General features: G+C 37.7%; 1 protein-coding gene across 6 annotated transcripts in view; it reads left to right on the plus strand.

The window, feature by feature from the left end:
* Plekhb2 (pleckstrin homology domain containing B2) overlaps positions 1-20,394 on the plus strand; it is a 102,119-nt gene extending 81,725 nt beyond the window's left edge. For all 6 annotated transcript variants that reach the window (XM_063258780.1, XM_063258777.1, XM_063258779.1 and 3 more), the window contains 2 exons: positions 13,387-13,495; positions 18,456-20,394. In XM_063258780.1, the coding sequence (XP_063114850.1) occupies positions 13,387-13,495; positions 18,456-18,592 (246 nt within the window). In that variant the 3' untranslated portion in view covers positions 18,593-20,394. The remainder of the gene's footprint in view (positions 1-13,386; positions 13,496-18,455) is intronic.
* Positions 20,395-21,228: the final 834 nt, after the last annotated feature.

Consider the following 21,228-nt stretch of genomic DNA (forward strand, 5'->3'; position numbering starts at 1 on the left):
ATGCATTGTTTCTTCTATATATTGTTCATTCAAGGTTTCCATCATTTTCCCATACTCCTATACTTTTTTTTTTAATTTATGTGTTCTCTATATTGAGCAATTCCTTTATTAAGGTTGTCATTTCTTTCTTTACCTGAGAGATTATTTCTAATCTCATTTCCTCTATAACCTCATGGATTTGTTTCTTTATTTTACTTGATATCTTTTCAGAAATTTCAGGTGTATGACTTGTAATGTCCTCTATTTTGATTTCTCCTGTACTTGTTCCTGATGAACTTGACATTTGAGATTGCATTTTTGTTTTTTAATTTTTACCGCTTGGGTTAATATTTTGGTTTTTTGTTTGTTTGGTAGCAGGGATCAAACTCATGACCTTTTTCCTGCCACACTGGTATTTATACTGCTGAGCTATATAATCCCCTGCCTATATTTTAGTCTTTTTCAGTTGCACAATTATCAACTGCCTGTGGTGTGTGTCTTAGGGTCTTGTTGTGTGGCTGATATTAGTTCACTTGCTGGGTCCCACAATGAGGGGGAGGGGTCAGTCACCTGAATTCCTCCTGAAGGGCCTGTTGGGTGAGTCCTATATTTTTCCTAGGTTGACTAGCCTAGGAATATTGATGTAAGCCAACCCTCCTGTTGTTCCTAGCTCCTATTGTTACTGCTTCTTCAGAGTGTTCCAGACCGCCAGCCAGATCTATCCTGCTTATGTGTAGGTGCCTCAGCTGGGCCTGTACTGTCTCACTTGGGGTCTTGTAGGCCCTTTCAAGTTCTTCCCGTTTGGGGGACACCTTGTCTGTGCTTTCCTCAACCTATCCAGTTGCATAAGACTCACCCCTACTATTGCTGAGGTTGCCAAGGTCCTAAAGCTAGGGGGCAGGGTTTGCTGCTGCTCCTGTTTACCTACTGAGGTCCTGTATTTGATGGGGAAACTCACTACACTGTTGCAAACCTGCTGAGGTTCTCTGTGTGTGTGAGAGTTTACTGAGGCTACCACCAGTTCTGCAGTTGGTGGGATGGGTCAGTAATGGTCTGTGGACTGTTTAGGGTTTTGGGGGTAGGTGTGAAGGGCAACCAGTGATTCTAGTGGCTGCCTGTGTGTCTAGGGCAAAGAGGAGTGGTGACCAATGATCCCGCCAACTGTCTGGGTCTCTGATGTAAGCTAGGTATATGCTTTAATACTTGGGTATGGCAGGTAGAGAGCAGTAAGTCTACCTGCAGCCAACAGAGAAAAGTGCATCCCTTTTATAGGGATGAAAAGAAGACAGGGGACATTAGATGAGAAGATTTTGACAAACATCTGGTGCCAAGTGCTCTAGCTGTCTTGTACCTCAGTGGGCAAAGTCCTTGAAGATCCTGTATACATTTTAGGGTGTCTCCACATGTCCCCACCACCTGCAAATTCCTTTTCAGATATCTTGCAGCTTCCATGCTGAGCTAAGTTCCCTGCTGAGAATAGTCCCTCTTAACTGCAAGCAGGAAGGGTGAGGGGCAAGAGAAGCCATGGCTGCTGAGAGAGTCAGGTTTGGTTTAAATCTTCCAAAGCCCCCTGGCCTAAGTTTTTAGGATGCTGGTAATATAAGCTCTAGACCAAAAATAAGCCCCAGTGAAGATCATCGGCAAGACAGGTGCAATTATGTGTCCATTGCAACAAACAATGGATGTATTGGATTATAAAATATAATAACTAATTGTAAATATTACTGATGTTAATACTTAAATGATCATTAAATGATAATTATTTGTAAATAAAGGTTGGAGCCTTTGAATGAATTGTAAATACCTATGTAAACAGATGAATTTGAGACTTATTGGAAAATGACTAATTGGAGTACAGGCACAATACACAAGTAACATAAAACACTTGGTAATATACGGATGTGATTGTGTCTAATATGAATCTTCATAATTTAGTACATTGTGTGTTATAATGAGCATACTTTGTGCACTTGTGGGAAATAAATGTTTTCAGATTTTGGTCTTAACAGTGTAGCTCAGGCTAGCCTTGAACTCTTGTAGCCTCTGCCTCAGCTGAGTGGTAGGGAATTATAGGCATTCACCACTGTGCTTGACTGTTTTCTGAATTTTGGTTCCTGCAATTTTTTTGTTGCTTTTTTGTGGACCATCATTCTTTTTTGTTTTTTAAAATTTTTGAAATGGCATCTCACTGTGTAGTTTAAGCTGGCCATGAATTCAATATGTAGGTAGTTCAGGCTGGTCTTAAACTTGCAGTGATCCTCTTTACTTACTCTCCTGAGTGCTGAGATTACAGGCATGTGCCACCAACCCCCCCGACCTTTTTCAAAGAAGTTCTAATAAATATTCATTCTTTTTATTTAAGAGCAGAAAAAAAAAAAAAACTAACTACAAGAGGAACAAAAAAACCTCAAAATAATAGCAATATAGGCTTCCAAACGATGGAAATTTAATAATGGATGTTATATTGAGTATTTTTATCTTCAAAAGTGTTGCTTAGATTACCAGATATAGACATGCAAAAATGATCAAATTTTATGAGTATTAACTTTTTTTTAATGAAGTAATAGAATTAATAGTATAATCATTTTAGGTATCTTATGTATATATATATATGTGTGTACATACACACACACACAGATTTATAGCTTATAGCTTTTCCTTTTCTACGTTTCCCTATCCCAGTTATTTTTTCCCTTTGACCAGTTTCTTACCCTTTCACAGTATATGTTCTAGATTTTCGGTTTTATTTACTCTTTCAGTTTCAGTATTTGCACGTGTGAGTCTAATTTATTTCACATATGAGTGGTCTCAAGTCACATCTATTTCTTATAAAAGCTTCAATGTAATCCTTCTTTATAGCTTAGCAGTACTTCATTGTATAAAAATACCACATCTTTTTTTATCCACTCCTCAGGTGAGGGACATTTGGGTTATTTCCAAGATATAGGTATTACAAATTGTGCTGCTATAAACATGGACACACATATATCACTGTGGTATTGTGTTTTCAGTTCTTCTGGAAAAATGCCCAGAAGTGGAATAGCTGGGTCAAATGGGACTTCCAATCCCAGATTTTTGAGGAACCTCCAGATTGATTTCCATAGTGGTTAGACCAGCTTGCACTCCCACCAACAGTTTAGAAAGGTTCCTTTTCCCCCACAGCCTCTCCAGCATGTTATTGGTTGTTTTCTTGATTCTGGCCATTGTTTCTGGAATGAGATGGAATCTCAGAGTGGTTTTAATTTGCATGTCTCATAATCAGTGATGCTGGACATTTTTTCATTTATTTATTTTACCTGTGTATTTCTTTATCTAAGAAGCGTGTATTTATCTCAGATGAATATTTTTGAGAATTGGGTCTTTGAATTTTGGGAGCTGATTTTTTAAAAATTCTGTGTATGTTCTAGATAGAAGTCCTTTGAGGAACAGTTGGCTAAGATTTTTTTTCCAATACATGGGTTTTCTTTTCAACTCTGTTGAGATTTCTTTTGACATGCAAAAGCTTTTTAATAAGACAGGAGTGCAGTGGGAAATACTTCCCATGCAGTTGGATTTTGTTTGTGAACTCTGCTTATCCCTACTTTCAAATTCTCCCTACTTTGTATTCCAGCATACTTAGTGTTTCTGTTAAAAAATTTGGATCTTCGATGCATTTTGACTAAAATTTAGTGCATGGTGATAGACATGGATCTGGTTTTAGTTTTTGACATATGGAAAGCCAGTTTTTCCAGCACCACTTATTAAAGAGGCTATTTTTCTTCTGGTGAACATGCAAGATCCCATTGTCAATTAAGGTGGCTGAGTGTATTTGTAGTGATGGCTGAATCTTCTAATCTATCATCCCATGAACTTCAGGTCTGTTTTATGCCAACACCATGCTGATTTTATTACAGTGGCTGTGTAATGTAATTTCAAGTCAGGGATTGTGATCCCTCCTGCCTTACCTTTGTTGCCCAAAATTGTCTTTGCTATTCTAGGTCTCTTCTAGCTCCAGATTAATTTTAGGAATGATTTCTCTAGATCTGTGAAGTACACTAATAGTATTTTGATTAGAATTGCATTTAAATATGTATAACACTTTTAGGAGGATGGTCATTTTCACAGTGTTTGTTCTTCCTGTTCATGAACAAGGAATGCCTTTCCGTTTTCTGAAATTCTCTTTGTTTCCTTTTTCAGAGTAATGTAATTTTCACTGTATAGATCTTTTACTTCTTTTGTTAGATTAATTCCTAAGTATTTCATTTTTTGGATGCTATAGTGAAGGGTGTCATTTCCCTTATTTCTCTCTCAGTGAGTTTGTTGTTTGTGTACAAGAATGCTATTGATTGTTCGGTGTTAATCTTGTATCCAGCTACATTATTAAGTTTAGTTATTATATCTAGATGTCTTTCACTGGCATTTTGGGGGTCTTCAATGTATAGTATCATGTTGTCTGCAAATAGTGATAATGTAACTTCTTTCTTGTCTGTATTCCTTTTATTTCTCTCGTCTGATTGCTCTGGCTAATGTTTCTAGAACTAAATTGACTAGAAGTGGTGATAATGGTTTGTTTCTGATTCTGTGTTGAAAATGTTCAGTTTTTGTCCATTTAGTAAGATGTTGGTTGATACTATCAAACAAAACAGAATAGAGTAAAATCAGTCAATACGGGGGCTGGGGATTTAGCTCAGCGGCATAAGCGCCTGCCTTGGAAGCAGGCAGTCATGAGTTCGATCCCCGGTACCGATAAAAAGACAAAAAAAAAAAAAAAATCAGTCAAAACATGATGGTGAGAGCAATACAGGGCTTTAAATCAAGTTAATAGGAAATTAAAGTGGTTACTACAATTTTTCCTGCTATTTTTAAATTTATTTTTCCCTTAATTAAAAATTTTTTAAAAAAGGAGGTTGAGATAAAAGAGGACATAACAACACAACACCACAGGTCGGAACATAACAATTTAAGCAACATAGTGTTTCACCTCAAGATATCCTGACATAACAGTAGTTACCATAGTGTCTCTTTCTTTGAAATATTTGAGTATAACTACATATACTATAGCATCAAACATTTCAAGACAATGTAAAACCATTCAAGAGAGTGACAGTATTACAGGGTATTTAGAACCAACTAACAGAAAACAAACAATGGTTTCTATATTATCTCCTTGTCTATAAAAGTTTTTGTTTGTACTATCATATATAATATCCAATAAGATACAACATGTTAAGACTGATGGAGACAGAAGAACAAAAGCTTGATAGGACTTTAAAACAAGATGATATTAAATCAGCACTAGCTATTATGAGTCCTGTTCATGAATTCTCTACCTACCCCTATGTCTTCAAGGTTTTTACCCAATTTGTCTTCCAATAGATTTAGTGTTTCTATTTTAATATTCAGGTCTTTGATCCATTTAGATTTTAATTTAGTACATGGTGATAACATGGGTCTAGTCTTAGTTTTTGGCATATGGAGAGCCAGTTTTTCCAACACAATGTATTAAAGAGATTGTTCTTCCCAGTGAACATGTTTGGCCTCTTTATCAAAGATAAGGTGATTGAGTGTTTGTAGTTGTGGTTATATCTTCTAATCTATTCCATTGATATTCAGCTCTGTTTTGATTCCAGTACCATGTTGATTTTACTACAGTTGATTTGTAGTATAACTTCAAGTCAGGGATTGTGATGCCTCCTGCCTTGCTTCACTGCTTAGAACTGTCTTTGGTATTCTAGGTCTCTTCTTGCCTCAGATGAATTTTAGGAGTGATTTCTCTAGATCTATGAGGTTTGTTTGTTGACATTGTTTTAATTTCTTCTTTAATTTCCTCTGTGTACTCTGTACACATCTGCTGGTCTATTTGTTCTCAAGTTTGATTTAGTTCTGTTATTGCTATGCTGGTTTTTTGGTTTAGTTCATCTGATTCTGTCAATGGATGTTAATGTCTCTTGTTATAATTGTGTTGTTGCTTATTTGATTTTTTTCTATTAATATTTGTCATATATAGGTGCGTGCTATATTTGGTGGGTATATATTTATGATTATTATCTCCTCTTGAAGTTTTCCCCTAACCAGTATATAGTAACCTTCTTTGTTTCTTTCCATCCCTCTGGGCTTGAAATTCACATTGTCTGCAAACACAATAGCTACCCTTGTTTTTTTCTGGGTTCTTGTTGCATGAAGTATTGTTTTCCATGTTTCAACTTTCATTCTATGAATTTCCCTTTATATTATATGGGTTTCTTGTACATAGTGTATAGTTGGATGTTGTTTCTTGATCCATTCTGCCAGTATGTTTCTTTTAATTGGTGAATTGAAGCCATTTATATTGATCATTTGAAGGATAGTTTTGCCAGGTACATGAATCTGGGTTGAAAGTCATTTTCTTTTAGAATTTGGAATACTTCACTTCATGTTCTTCTTGGTTTGAGGGTTTATGTTGAGAAGTCTGCTGTGATTCTGATGAGCTTTCCTTTGTAGGTGATTTGTTTCTTTTCTCTAACAGCTTTTAATATTCTGGTCTTATGTTGAATTTCTGGGATGTTGATTATTATATGCCTGGGTATAGATGGTGGGAATTTTGAGTGGGATTGAATTCAGTCTGTTAACAATTTTGGAAGTATGGCCATATTCCCTATTTTGCTTCTTCCTACCCAAGAGTACTGGATATCTCTCCATTCTCTAGTATCCTCTTCAATCTCCTTTTTCAGAGAACTGTAGTTTTCAATGTGGAGGTCTTTTATATCCTTCATTAGATTGATTCCTAGATATTTTGTTGTTTTGGATGCTATTGTAAAAGCTATTGTTTCCCTTACTTCTCACTCAGTGAGTTTGTTACTCATGTACAAGAAGGATATTGATTTTTGAGTGTTGACTTTTTTTTTTTTGTCTTTTTGAGACAGGGTCTCGCTGTGCTGTTGAGGCTGGCCCTGTGCTCACTTTGTAGCCTAGGCTGGTCTCGAACGCGCAGTGATCCTCCTGTCTCAGCCTCCCGAGTGCTGGGATTACAGACGTGAGCTACCACACCTGGCTGAGTGTTGACTTTTTGACCAGCTGTGTTACTGAATTTGTGTATTAAATCCAGTAGTCTTTTGGTAGGGATTTTGGGGTTTTCTAGGTATAGCATCATATCTGCAAATAACGATAGTTTAACTTATTCCTTTCTGATCTTTGTTCCTTTTCTTTCTTTTGTCTAATTGCTATGGGTAAAGTTTCCAGGACTATGCTGAATAAGAAACAAGACAGTCAATATCCTTGTGTTGTTCCTGATTTTAGAGACAAAATTTTTGGTTTTTGTCCATTCAGCATCATGTTGGCTATTGGATTGTCATAGATGGCTTTTATCAGATTGAGGTAAAGACCATCTATTCTAGTTTTCTGTAGGGTTTTTATCATGAATGATTGCTGGACTTTGTCAGAAGCTTTTTCTGCATCTATTGAGATGATCATATGATTTTTTTCCATTGCTTTGTTGATATGGTGTATTATGTTTATGGATTTTTGTATGTTGAACCATCCTGCATCCCTGGAATGAATCCTTCTTGATCATGGTGTATAATCTTCTTGACAGTTTGCTTCAGTTTGTTTGCCAGTATCTTATTGAGAATTTTTGCATCAGTGTTCATTAGGAAGACTGGCCTGTGATTCTCTTTCTTATTTGAGTCCTGGGATTTTCATATCAGGAGAATGCTTCTTTCCAGGAATCAATTTGGAAGTATTGCTTCCCATTCAGTTTCATTAAAGTGTTTGAAACATAATGGTGTTATGTCTTCTCTAAACTTTTTGGAGAATTCAGCAGTGAATACATCAGGGCCTGTGCTTTTCTTTGTTGATAGGTTTTTAATTAAATTTTCAATTTCATTCATTGATATTAGGTTATTTAGGCCTTTTTGCTCTGGATTCAGCTTTGGTAATACATATGTATCTAGGAATCTGTCCATTTCTTCCATATTTTCTATCTTGTTAGAATACAAATTTTCAAAGTAGGTTTAGATGATTTTCTAGATTTATGCAAGATCTGTAGTGATTTCATCCATTTTATTCCTAATTAGGTGGATTTGAGTCTTCCCTTTTTTTGAGAAGTTTGTCTAAGGGTTTGTCAATTTTATTTAATATTTGAAAGAACCAACTTTTCTGTGCATTGATTGTGTGTATTGGTTTTTTAGTCTCTAATGTGTTAATTTCTGTTCTGATCTTTATAATTTTCTGCCTTATACAAGCTTTTGGTTTAGCCTTCTCTTCTTTTTCTAGAAGTTTAAGGTTCCACGATAAGTTGTTTATATGCACGTGTTCTGTTTTCCTGATACAGTATTTACTACTAGCAGTTTTCCTATTAAGACTAGTTTCATTGTGTCCCACAATTTCCCGTATGTTGTATTGTCCTTATTATTCAGCTATAAAAACTGTCTTAAATTTTTCTTTAATTTCATCTGTGACCCATTGGTTGTTCATTTTAGTGCTACTCAATTTCCATGTGTTGATGAAGTTCTTGTGGTTTCCTTTGGCATGGATTTCCAGTTTCATTGCACTGCAGTCTGATAGTATGCATGGGATAGTTGCAGTTCCTTTGCATTTACTTAATCATGTTCTATGAGCCAGTGTGTAGTCTATTTTGGAGAATGTCCTGCATGCAACTGAGAAGAATGTGTATTCTGATTTTGTGTGAGGGAACATTGTAGACATCTACTAGGTCCATTTATTCAAAAGTTTGACTTAGTTCTATTATTATTATTTTTTCACATCATGACATTCCATGATCAGCACTGGGTACTGTAGTATCTTTTTTTAAAAAATTTAATTTAAAGAAAGATTATACCAAACAGAAAATGGGTAGAAATAATACATAGTTTCAAAGAAAAAAAATAAACAGTAAGAAATCACTAAGTGATGATTACAGATTGTCTTCTTATAAATAGTTATTCAAGATACTAAAGTGGAGCTTATAAAGTGAGGATTCAAACAGTGAGATTGCAACCAGTTCTGTTCAACTAGCCAACAAAAACTTAGAAATATGGTTATCAATCCTATACACTTAAACATACATAAAGTTATCCATCTCTTCAGTTATGTTGAAATTAAATAAACCCAAGCAGGCTAATATCACTCTGAACAAAGAATAATACTATTCCTGGGTTTCACATTATGACCCTCCAGGATCAGCACTGGGGATTTTAATGTCTTTTTCTTCAGAGTATCTGTTCATTTCATTATGTGTCATATGATCAGTTCTCATAAACTGTTTATAGATTATATACATGCATGAGTCTTAACATGTATTTCTATCCTTTTTGTATTAGAGGGAGAAACAAAACAAAGCAAGGCAAAACAAAACATATTCCTATAAACACATGAAACGAAATAAACCTATAAGACCATTGTACGAATCATTCTACTATAGTTCCTGTGTTGTCTCTTGTTATCTCCAATAGAATTGGCTATATCATCAGGCATAGTATAATTGAATATTTCAGTACATAACAGTATTAATAAAAACAAAACTTTGTTTATAGTATAGAACTTCAAAAACCGGCAGTTATCAAACCAGAATGTGCATTGCTGAGTCTTCAGTGTAGTTGCCTATACTCTCAGACTTGAGACTATCAATCATATCAATTTTGAACAAAATCTTCTCTGCCTCATTTCTGTTACGCTCTTTTTCCCATCATTTGTCTGCTTGTCTTCTTTATTCTGTTTTTTGCTCCATTCATTGAGCAAGTGGCTCCATTCTCTGCCACTGTTCTTGGAATCCTAGTACTTTTCTCTCTCTCTAGAATGCCCTAGAGTATTCTCTGTAGAGTTGGATTGGCTGTTGCAAATTTCCCAAGTTTTTCTTTGTCTTGGAAGCATCTTGCTTCTCCTTTAATTTCTAGAGACAGTTTAGCAGGGTATATCAATCTGGGATGGAGGTTATTTTCTTTAGGGTTTGAAATATTTCACTCCAGGCTCTTGTTGACTTGATGGTTTGTGTCGAGAAGTCTGCCGTTATTTGGATGGGCCTTCCTTTATAGGTTTTCTGTTTCTTGTCTCTAACAGCTTTTAATATTCTGTTCTTATATTGAATTTCTGGGATCTTGATTATTATTTGGCTGGGTGTAGCTCTATTCTGGTTGTAGGTGGCTGGAGTTGTGTATGCCTCATACATTAGAATATCATTTCCTTTTCCTATGTTTGGGAAGTTTTCCTTAATTATTTCTGTGAATAAACTTTGTAGTTCCTTTGTTTGTATCCCAGTTTCTTCATTTACATTCTTTATTCTCAAGTTATAGATCCTTTTGTCATCTTCTAGCCTTTGTATTGTTACTACTTTTCTTTGTTATTTTTAAAAAGTTTTTCCTTTCATAATGACACATTGTAAAATTGTCCTCCAGTTTGGATAATCTATGCTTAGTTTCTTTCAAGCAGATTTGCCATCTTTCCATGGAGTTTTTAATTTCCTGGTAATCTCTTTGAATCTGCTTCATGTATTCTATATTTTCTTTATATTCTTCATCAAATGGTTCTCTCCTTTGACTTCCTCCCTTCTTCCGTCTGTATCTGCTTGAGGGGTGCTTAGCATCTCTTTTATTAATCTTCTTATATCTTGCTTTACTTGGCTAAATATTTCACTTTTTAACTTGTCTATGAGGTCCTAAAGATATCTCTTTCTGTCCACTGGTCCCATGTCTGATATTGCATATTTGCTGTTCTCATTCTCCTTTGTATTTATCTGTCGTGGGTCAGTGTTCTCAGGGTTGGGACCTGGGGACTTTTTGTTTTTGCTTCCTCTTCCCATCTTTTTTATTTCTTTCAGGAGGCCCCAGTTTTGGTTTGTTGGTTACAATTTTTCTGAAGCATGCTGGCTAGGTGACCCTTTCCACTGCAGTGTGCTAGTGAGTTGCAAACAGGGCCAGTGTATGCTGGCCTCTCCCCTCTGGATCAGTCAAGCTGCTGAGGCCTGTACTATATAACTGTGTGCCGACTGCCCCCTGGGTCAGTCAAACTTCTGAGACTTTACTGCATTAGTGTACGCCACCGCTGTAGGGAATTGATTTTGGGTAACCTATTGGATCACCTATTGGGTCTCAGCCAGGTTGCCTGACCCAGGCCTAGCTCATGCCACCATTCCCGTTTGGGAAGGGAACAACTGACTGAAGTCACTGCTGCCCCTTGTACTTGCCAGTCCTGCCTGGTCCTAGAATGTCATCTGCCAGAGACCTGGTTTCTGTGGAATGGCACCACCCCTGTCACTCACCACAGGTCAATGCAGGCTCCCTGTCAGCTTAGCTCTCCATTCGGCTGGCTGACCCCTGACTTCAGTGTGACTGTATCTACACGTGAGTCGAAGTGGCGGAACCTCGGACAGCTTGGCAAGTCGTCTGCTGCAGCAGGAGCACTGAATCTTCAGCTGTTCCAATAATAGTACCGGAATTGTATGTTTGATTGGTTTTTTTCTTCTTAGTTTCTTCTTGGGATGAGAGAAGTCATCTCCCTCTGTTCGGGGCACCCCACGCTGTATTATGTTCCCTGACTATCTCAGGGAACCTCTGTAGCCAGCTGGTACCTATCCACCATCTTTGTTCTGCCTCCCTCACTTTGCATATTTTCAATGGAGTTTATGTTATCCTGGATATCTGCAAGAATATGTCTTATGAATTCCATTTTTTATGCTGATTTTCCATATTTTTCTTAAGCTCGTCTATTTTTTGCATCAGTATCTTCTCATTTTAGTTTCTATTTTTTTTTAGTTTTATTCCTGGGGTAATACTTGCAAGTTGCCTGTAGTGGATTGCTTTATTTGTGATATTTAGGACTCTTTAAGTGATTACTTCTTTGAGTTATAGCTGTGATTTGGGTTTTGAATGTGTTGGAAAATCTTACCTCTTCAGTCTATTGGTGATGAGAAATTGTTACTTTTTTGGCTTAGTCCTTACTTGACTGGCTCTGTGCCACTGTATTTTCTGTGACCCATAGTTAATCTTAGTCATGGATACTAGGACCAACAGCTATTTAGGACAATAAGGTCAATTTTGGCTATAGTGGTACCAATATCGTCAAATACAGCCTAAAAAACAACAAACTGAGCTGTACTTAATTTGTAAGTTTTAACCAGATAACCTAGGTTTGTGATTATATCACAATAGTTAAATCAACCAGATAATATATGCTATATATAAGTCCATAATGTGTCAGTTTTGCTTTTGGGGGTTAAAATTTTAAAATAGATTAAGGAGAAAATAGAAAAATGCAAAAAGAAAAAGATCTTAGAAGTAAGGTTGGTGGACCTAGGGGAATGACACCAACTTGGGGAAACTGGTTCAGAAGACTGAAGGAAAAGAGAGATGGAAGAGATAAAAGGAAGAACAGAACAGAACCATACTCACAAAGAGGTTAGAAACCACTCTCACAGTCATATAAAAACGATGGAAACTGAGAACAAACAAACACAAAAACATAAAATGAAACAGAACAAAAAAAAATGAAAAAGAAAAACAAACAAGTCCACTTCCAGGATTCTCTCTGGGTTCACTAATACGCAACCTGTGTAGATATAGTCCTTAATTGTGCAGATCTATCCCAGCAAGCTAAGCAGTTGCTTTATGGCAGAGTAATGGATAACCTCAGCAGGCTTGCCCTGAGACCAGACTCATTGGGCTTGCCGCAGTCCAAGCAATTTCCATGGGTTTGTGCCCAGCTCTGAGCTGCTAGAGGAAGCTGGCAGCAGTTCTGGGTTCTGGGCTTATCTGTCCTGTCTCCAAAATGGCTCCCAGATAATCACTCTCCCTGCTGGAAGACTATGTCCTCTGCACTTAACCACTAGCCAGTGCAGTCTTCCATGTTTGCTGCTCCTCTCCACTGGTGAATCTCTGCAGAGGCCTCCGGTGTTGCCAGCTGTCACTTGTCACCCTGACTCTGCTTCCCCAGATTCAAAGAGCTCCTCTTGCAGTCCAGTTCAGGGAGAAAGTGCCACTAGGCACCACTTTCTTTGTTGAAATTTTTCTTTTTACTCTTTGTGTGGATTTCAGTTGGTACTTCAGATTATTTCTGGATCCAGGGGACCCACTTGTATTGCTGTTTTCCTCACAATGCTATATTCTAGCATCTGGATGGTGACTCTGAGAAAGGCTGTTTTCTCTGCTGCTTACCACTCCACCATCATCCTGGAAGTTTCCTCTTGCATCTTTGTCAAGCCTAAGTTAATGTTATCCAGTATTATTTTGGTGGAAATGTGGTAGTTGATTGTAATGGGGTAAAACAAGGCTTATTTACCATATATCCGTAAAGCAGACTTTACTTTTTATTCTTTAGTAATCTTTTAAAAAGGCATAATCACATTGTCTTGTGTTCTTCTTAATGATGTAAGTTTTCTTGACTGCAACTTGGAAACTCAATTTGAGTACATTACCAGAGGTTTCAAGATTGTGTTTCTAATGGGCCTGTTTTGTTTTTCAGCAAGCATATGGCTATGGTTCATATGGTGGTGCATACCCGATGGGAACTCAGGTTGTCTATGCTGCGAATGGGCATGCGTATGCCGTACCTTACCAGTACCCATATGCAGGTAACTCACCTGACCTTGTTTCTCTTCATGCAAAGATTTTCATTTCTCAGTTTAAGGCTAAGTGAACTGCATTTTATGGTTGGTCTCTACTACTGTGGTTTCAATTTTTTTTTTAAGGAGTCTTTTTGTATTTTCACATTGCTTTACAAAGTGGTATTGATTTTTAGAATTTCATTTCACTGTTGTGTACAAATTAGTTCTCAAGAAGACAATTTGGACCTACTGTATTTTCACTTATATCAAGAATCAACTAATGTAAAAGGCCATTTTAAGGGATTTGAGATTATTTTTCACCTGGTATATCCTTCTGGTAACATTGTTGGACAGTAATCTCTACTTATTATTATTCTGTTTCATAGGGAAATAGAGGCCTGCCAGGGCCTGCTGTTAATTCTGGGGTTGTGATGTGTTGCTTTCCATTCTTTGCTTCACAAGAAACAAGCTATAAATTTGACTTGCTGGGTCTGTGTGGAACTTTTCAATTTCTGGCCTTGCATGAGGGTCCATGCAAGGCCACCTGTGACATCAGACAGGGCAGACACTGAGTGCTACACCAGGGTACTAGAGGCAACAGTGGAGGAAGTGCAGGCCACAGCTGAGCTGCTGAGGATGTGTGGGAGGAGGGACTGTCTATGGGGCTGACAGCAAAGGTATGCGTCCTCCATACAAAAGCATTGGAAAGGACGTTGACGTTGATGGCAGTGTCCTGGGAGTCTGCAAGTCCTGGGTGACTCTCAGATGTATGTCGTGCAGTGACACATCTAGTGTCTGCTACATGAGACAGTTTCCTGATTAGAGATAGTAAAAACTAGTATCATTCCTGGCCTGCAAAGCTCTGTGAATTTTCCTCACCCATGTGGACTTGCTTGACTTTTTATGTGATGGGGAAGACCTGTAAAATATAATTATGGCATTAAATGTTTATTGTACTTTTATACTTTTTATACTTCAGTTGTGAATTTAAATTTTATATGCTGCTTAAAGTGCTGCAGAATATTCTTAGGTAATTTTAGTGATTGTGTGTTGTATTGGGTGATATAAGTGAAATCTTCCAATATTCAATATTGACAACTCTTTTTTTTTTTTTTGCTTTTATAGTGAATAATGCTTTGACTGCTTCAATTTTCATTTTTATTCTGTTAAGTGTCTTTTTTTATTTTAAGGATAATGAACTCCAACAAAACAAAACAGAACAAAACCAATCTAAACAAAGCAGCAAAATTGATACAGAACTTAAAAGCAGGTTATTAGGAAAACAACAATAGCTACAATAGTATATCTTATGATCTTCACAATAGTTGTCCATTCCATCAGGTATAGCAAAATCAAACCAAAAACAAAGCAGAATAAAACCAATCAAAACAAAATATTGAATAAAGCAAAGCAATCAGAATAAGCCAAACAGTGAAAACAGTATTGGATTTCAAAAACAAGATAGAAGGAAATCTCCCATATTTGCTATGTTGTATACTGTCATCCTCCCAAGAAATGCTCAGATTGCTGGCCCCAGGCCTGCAAAATCAACCAGACAACACAAGCATTTAGTTGCTTTACTTGCTATCAACTCAGCCTGTCCTCTGAACCAGTGGGTCGCTTGTGGGTGGTGGTGGTGGTGGTGGTGGTTTGATTTTCAGCCTGAGTGCTGGTAGGCTCATGGGAGGCACTGACTTTTCTCTTCCTGGAAGTCATACAGCTTGCATTTTTGTTAAATATGTCTTAGAACACAGTTTTTGTGTAGTAAATCAACATGTCAAAGGGATAGACATTTTGAGATTTTTTTCTGAGACAGAAAGCAATGCAAATTTTCTGTTATGGAGTAGAATGGCAGTGTAATGAACCATCACTAGCTTCATTCAGCATTACCACATTAGGGCTCAGTGTTCACCTTCATTTCCACTTCTCGCTACCTCTTGAGTTATTTTGAGGGAAATTCCAAACTTTATATCATTTTATGTGTTACTGTTACAGTGTTTTACCAAATTGATTCTCAGAACAGTTTACCAATTTGTGATGCTAGAGATTGAGAATTGTTAGGTTCTGAAAGTTGTGGTAACTTTAGAATCCTTAGAATAGAACAGTGGAGTTGCTTTAACTGCGTCTTTAGGATGACTAACAAATGTGAACATTGTCTTTATAATTGTTAACTGATTCTTTTTTCTCTTTTATGAATTATTTTCCTATGTCTGTTAATTTTTCAGTGTTTTACTGAGGGTGGTAGGTTTTTAAGTCCTGTTTTTATCAGACAATAAGTTGACTCTTTTTTAGTCTCCAGTTCACAGAACAGAATGATGGCAGATAATTTCTTCTTACGTTGAAGAGCAGAAACTTGGAGGAGAAAAAAAAGCTGTTAAGTAAATTTTTGGATATCAGATGCCACCTTTGCTTTCCTCTTTGCCTGATAAGAGAAGGTGGTCCCCTCTCTGCAGCACTTTATAATACTTACCATACAAGTTGGCAGATTTTTGAATGTGGAGGGTCCAAGTTGGTGATTGTCCAGCCTTAGTGTGGTGATCTGCCCACCAGCAGGCCTGTTTGTGTGGGAGGACTAAGTGGATCCCACAACAGCTCTGTACTGGCAGCCAGACTGGTACACTTCTCAGCCTCCTGAGACCCTGTGATGCACCACCAACTCTTTGCTCTCTTGCTTTCAAGCATCTCCCTGCTGACTGCTGGCCCATAGAGAACCTTCTAGTTAATATATAGGGAGTTATTTAAACACAGCCTTGTAGTTAGTGTAATTTGGACCAGAGGCCAGTCTTTCAATTGAAAAAGTAGAGAGAGTACTAAATATACACTGTAAAAGTCCTACTTTGATTGATCTATGTTAATGAACTTGATTCAGCTATCTTTTTATTGTTGTTTTGTTTTGTTGAGACAAGATTTGCTATGTAGTTCAGGCTGGCCTTGAACTCACTAGTTAGGCCTGGATGGTTTCAAATTCAAGGTGATCCTCCTTCTCTGTCTCTTGAGTGCTGGAATTATAGCTGTGTACCATTACCATTACATCTGACTTGCATTGTTCTTTGATGTGGGGTTTACATCTTTGTTTTGAGTTGGCTCCTTGGGTGGAATACTGGGCCCCCGGCCTAGGAACACTGATGTCCTGGTCAGGGATACAATGGAGGAATAAAATGCAAACGAGATACATATTTTAGTTACAAGGGGCACTAGGATGGTCAAAGCCCATGGAGAATTAAGACCCTGAGGCACAGTGCACAGCTTAATTGGGGATGTGCTGGTGGGCTGCACAAAGTGATAATGGTGAATTGCTGATGCAAGGCTTAAGGATTCAAAGAACAAAGCATTTTTGGAAATGCACACAAAAGCAGACTATGGTTGACTAGTAATCTGATTATCTGCTGAGACTACTGTGCTAGAAGGAATTTAGGTGAGTAAGAGTCCTCAGCTGTAGTGTTTCTCTTGCTTTGAGGTGCCAGGACTTCACAAACTTTTGCTGGTTTCAGTCCTGGCTTTGGCCGGGGTCTTAATTTTGTCCCCACACCAGCTTCAGGCCTAGCCATAGTCACTTAGACCTAGGACAGTCTCTCAATTTATTTTATGCCAGTATATTAATATCAATTATTGCCCACTCTGCACCAGATGAAGCCTGGTTCTCAGCAGTAGGAGTCTTTCACTTTTGTCTAGTAGAGAGCATATTAACATATATTGCTGCATTAGAGTTTTTAGGGGAAAGTTCAGGATGCACTTCTCGAGTTAGTGTTTACTGCCCTTTTCCTCATCTCAGCATTTTCTCAGTTTGATAGTGATTTCTAAAAGTGACCTGCCTTTATTTAGTGTAGCTTAAAATATCTGGCTCATTTGTTATGGAAACAGTGTTTTCCTTCTTTTTGCTTGCTTTTTAAACACTTATTAATACTCATGTTAGGTAATTCTACTAAATATTAACCTTTGTGAACCTCAGTTTGCCCATCTATAAACTGGGGGTGATACCTGTCCTACTCAGAGGTCACTGTATTAAGTCAGCACTGGCATTTCCTAGTACTTACCAGCCTGAGCACTTAAAGCATCATAAACACGGTTAGTGCTCAGGCTGGTAAGTACTAGGAAATGCCAGCCTGTGTTGTTCTGCTGGCCTCCTATCTGTTCTTTATCTAGGTATATATGATAGTAATGGACTAGTTTTCTACTGTCTTGGGGTTGAAAGAAATGAGATAAATGAGTAAAGTTTGTTAATATGTGAGGCAGTTTGAAAGTTTAGTAGCTAATAAGTAGTATAACTGAAGCATGGAAGAAAAAATACATTTCTACTTGTAAATTTTGATAATGCATATTAAATACTAAATTTGTTTTAAGGTTTGCTTTTTTAGAAATGTTCAGTTCTAACAAATAGAAGTCAATATTTCAAATAGTTCTCACATAGTTTTAATTACATAAATGTGATTAAAAATGAAGGTCGAGTTGTGTTAACAAATTTTAAGGTTTAACTTAAAAATTGGTTTGCATGAATGTGAAGAGGTGAATTCATTTTTTGTGTATGTACATTGAGTTTTAAACAGGCTTTTCCCTTTGGGCTTGCTCTGGGAGTTTTCAGCTCTCATTGTTTGCAGGCTGTGTGTTTTGTGTTCTTTCTGTTTGTCTGTGGTCCCAATAGACATGGCATGGAGAGCTGATGTGGACAGTAGGAGCACAATCTCCTGCTTCCCTAGGGCCTCCTCTTGGTGTTGTGGACTTTAACCCTGGCCAGCCAACAGTCTTGATTTTTCCCTTAGTGCACTCCTTCGACAGAGGTGTCCTCCTTGCTGGGCTGTGTGCTAGGTCTGATTGGGGAGGGCTGGTACAGACTGCCAGCTGCCCCTTCTCCAGAGGAAGGTATGTGCCAGGTGAGAGGGAAGTGAGTGTTGGTTCTATGGAGAGGAGGCACAGTGACTGTGCCTGAGGGAGTAGTAACTGAGTGACTTAACAACTTTGCTTCTCAAAGTTCTTTTTTCTTCTTTTTTAGGACTCTATGGACAACAGCCTACCAACCAAGTCATCATTCGTGAGCGGTATCGAGACAGTGACAGTGACCTGGCCCTCGGCATGCTGGCTGGAGCGGCTACGGGCATGGCCCTAGGATCTCTTTTCTGGGTCTTCTAGAGTCCTTAAGATCTTCTACATGCATAGCTTCTGATAATCCTGTGTGCAATAATATGATTTACAGGGCATTTTTGTTTGTTACATATGTTTTTAATAATAGTTTTAATAGTTCTTTTGGAGATAGTTACTTGATAATTATAGTTAATCCGTGCAAATACTACAGAGTAGGGCTTACAGTGTATTGTTTAGCTAAAACATTGGTCTCTGGGCACATAGGCTAATTCCCAGACTTTGTGGAGAGACATTTTCTTCTCAGTTTAGGTGTAGTGCTTAAGGGATAATATATTTTCTTGTGATGCAAATAATGTAGTGATAAGTGAGTGAGTGAGTGATTGTGGTAAGACATACTGCTGCTTCTTTTGGTTTAACTTCAAACTTTAGAACCTTAGATCAGAACTCGTTGCTTGCTGCCTCGAGTGGTGGACTGGGGAGCTGTGGGTAGCTTCCTGAGGCAGTGGTACTCCTGGGAGCTCTATGGTCTGCTTCCTCACAAGGCGGATTGCACAAGGCTGACCCTCTGCTCTCCCACCCTTTAAATGTGAAACAGTGCTTCTCAAACCTGCTTAATTCTAGAGCCACTGATTCTTATGTTGTTCCTATTTGTTTTTCATAGTGATATTTGGAAAACATCTCAAATTAGGAATTGATATGAGAAAAGTCAAAGAGAAGGCAGTATAATAAGTAATATCAAGGTTGATTTGCATTATTGAGAGCTGTATTTTTTTAGTGTCTGATTTAGGAATATTTATTGCTGGCTAAACCCACTTATAGCCTATTTTTCTACTTGTTGAGAAAGTAGTATTAGAAGAATGATGAGAGAAGCAGAGAAAGCTGTAGTTGGGATGCTCCTGCCTCAGGCCTTTGGGATACTGTGCAAGGAGCACTGTTTGCCTGCTGCAGGCCTGGCCTGAGGGTAAGGCCAGTTGCTGTTCTGCAAGTGCTTGGATGGACCAGGGCTGGGTTGGCCTTGGATTGCAGACCAGAAGTGGGGCCTAGAAGATGAAGATAATTCCCAACCTTCCTGGCACTTCAGCCTTATTTTCGTTCCTGACCCACACATTATAGAGAAACTCAAAAGATTTAATTTTGGTCCCTCACATGTGTAAAATGCCCCCATCCTGCATTTCTGACAAATATTCATATTTCCCATATAATAAAATAGTTATTTTAAATATTTCTGTTATTTGTGTTTTAAAGCTGATTATTGATTGCAGTTTTCTGGCCTGCATACTTTGTTTTTTGTTTTGTACTAGGGATCAAACTTATGACCTTGTGCTTACCAGGTAGGTGCTATGCCACTGAGCTATATCCCTGGCTTGGCCTGCATACTTTGAAAATTATACTTCCACAAAGCCTGGTTAGCACCATTAAGGCCCCCTCCTCTGTGGTTCCATTTTCCCTAAAGTACACTCCAGGAAGCACAGACAGTTGCAGTTCTACAACGGTTACATATATGCTGTTGTTGCAGTGCTGAGCTGGCTCAGTGACTTGATGGTTATATTGCATATGAACCCAGGTGCCAACAAGATTTAGTAAAGCCCATAGTCTGTTTTTCTAGCCACTCCGAGGGGACTAGTTGACGTGCAAATGTCCTTTTCCAGCTCAAAAGTGGGTCTGTTGGTAAATGTGGCCACATGGTGTTGATAATTTAAAGAATTGCTTTAGTATGTGATGTTGATTTTATATCCTATGTCATAAGAATGGCTTTTGTTTGTCTTGTCACGTACAAATACCATCTCCTCATGATGAATGTAATCATGTACTGCAAACATGTATTAATAAAAATTTTTTAAAAGTGAAAATCATTATTAGAGCCATATGCTTTACTTGTAAAATATTAAAGTCCATTTTTAGTATTGAATTTTGAACTTGAAGGTATGGGTGATCAGAATTCCTAGAACCAAAGAGTATCGTATTATGCCATTGAAATGCCGTTGAACTGAAAGATCTCACTGTATCCAAGGATACCTTGGACTGAAGGGGACAAGGTATAGGCCAGAACTGGGGCATTCGTCTGTCTCTCCTGCTCCAATCCCTTGCCAGCCTCATTAGTTGAACTTGGAAGTTCTGTCACTAGTAACTTGATTCTCATGTGGCATGCATGCTGGGTATAAAGATGGGCTCAGATTGTTCATTTCTTGTATCTATAGATGACATACTTGATAGCATCAGTTTCTCAACTGTTTTATTTATAGTGCTATACACTAAGTCAAAGAGTGGATGAATTAGAAGAAACTTCTTGTTGAGGCTTTAAATAAGCATTTTACCTTTATGCGTACTTTTAAATAAATAATGATCCATGTCTGGAAAAAGTTGGGCTTTGACATTGTACTTCGTGGATCTGACTGTTCTTTTAATTAACTTCAATTCCTTGGATAGGAAAGAGAAGAGGAAGACTTGTTGTTAATGTTTCAAATCATCACCTTTGAAAAGGGGAAACTGCCTGTTTTTGTCCATCCACAACCCAGGATAGCCATCTAGAAGAAGTTCCTGCAGTTGAAACAAAATGATTTCCGTCCTATGTAATCTTTCTTTTTATTTCCATTTATGTGAGGAGAAGGCATAGAATGCAGTTTTATTTTTATTCCAAGTGATCGTTTTAGTGATTGTTTCCATTTCTTTAGTATTGTTGTGTC

The sequence above is a fragment of the Cavia porcellus genome, unplaced genomic scaffold (assembly GCF_034190915.1).
Source record: "Cavia porcellus strain 051 isolate PalLab524CR breed Dunkin Hartley unplaced genomic scaffold, mCavPor4.1 scaffold_12, whole genome shotgun sequence".
Classification (NCBI taxonomy): Eukaryota; Metazoa; Chordata; class Mammalia; order Rodentia; family Caviidae; genus Cavia; species Cavia porcellus.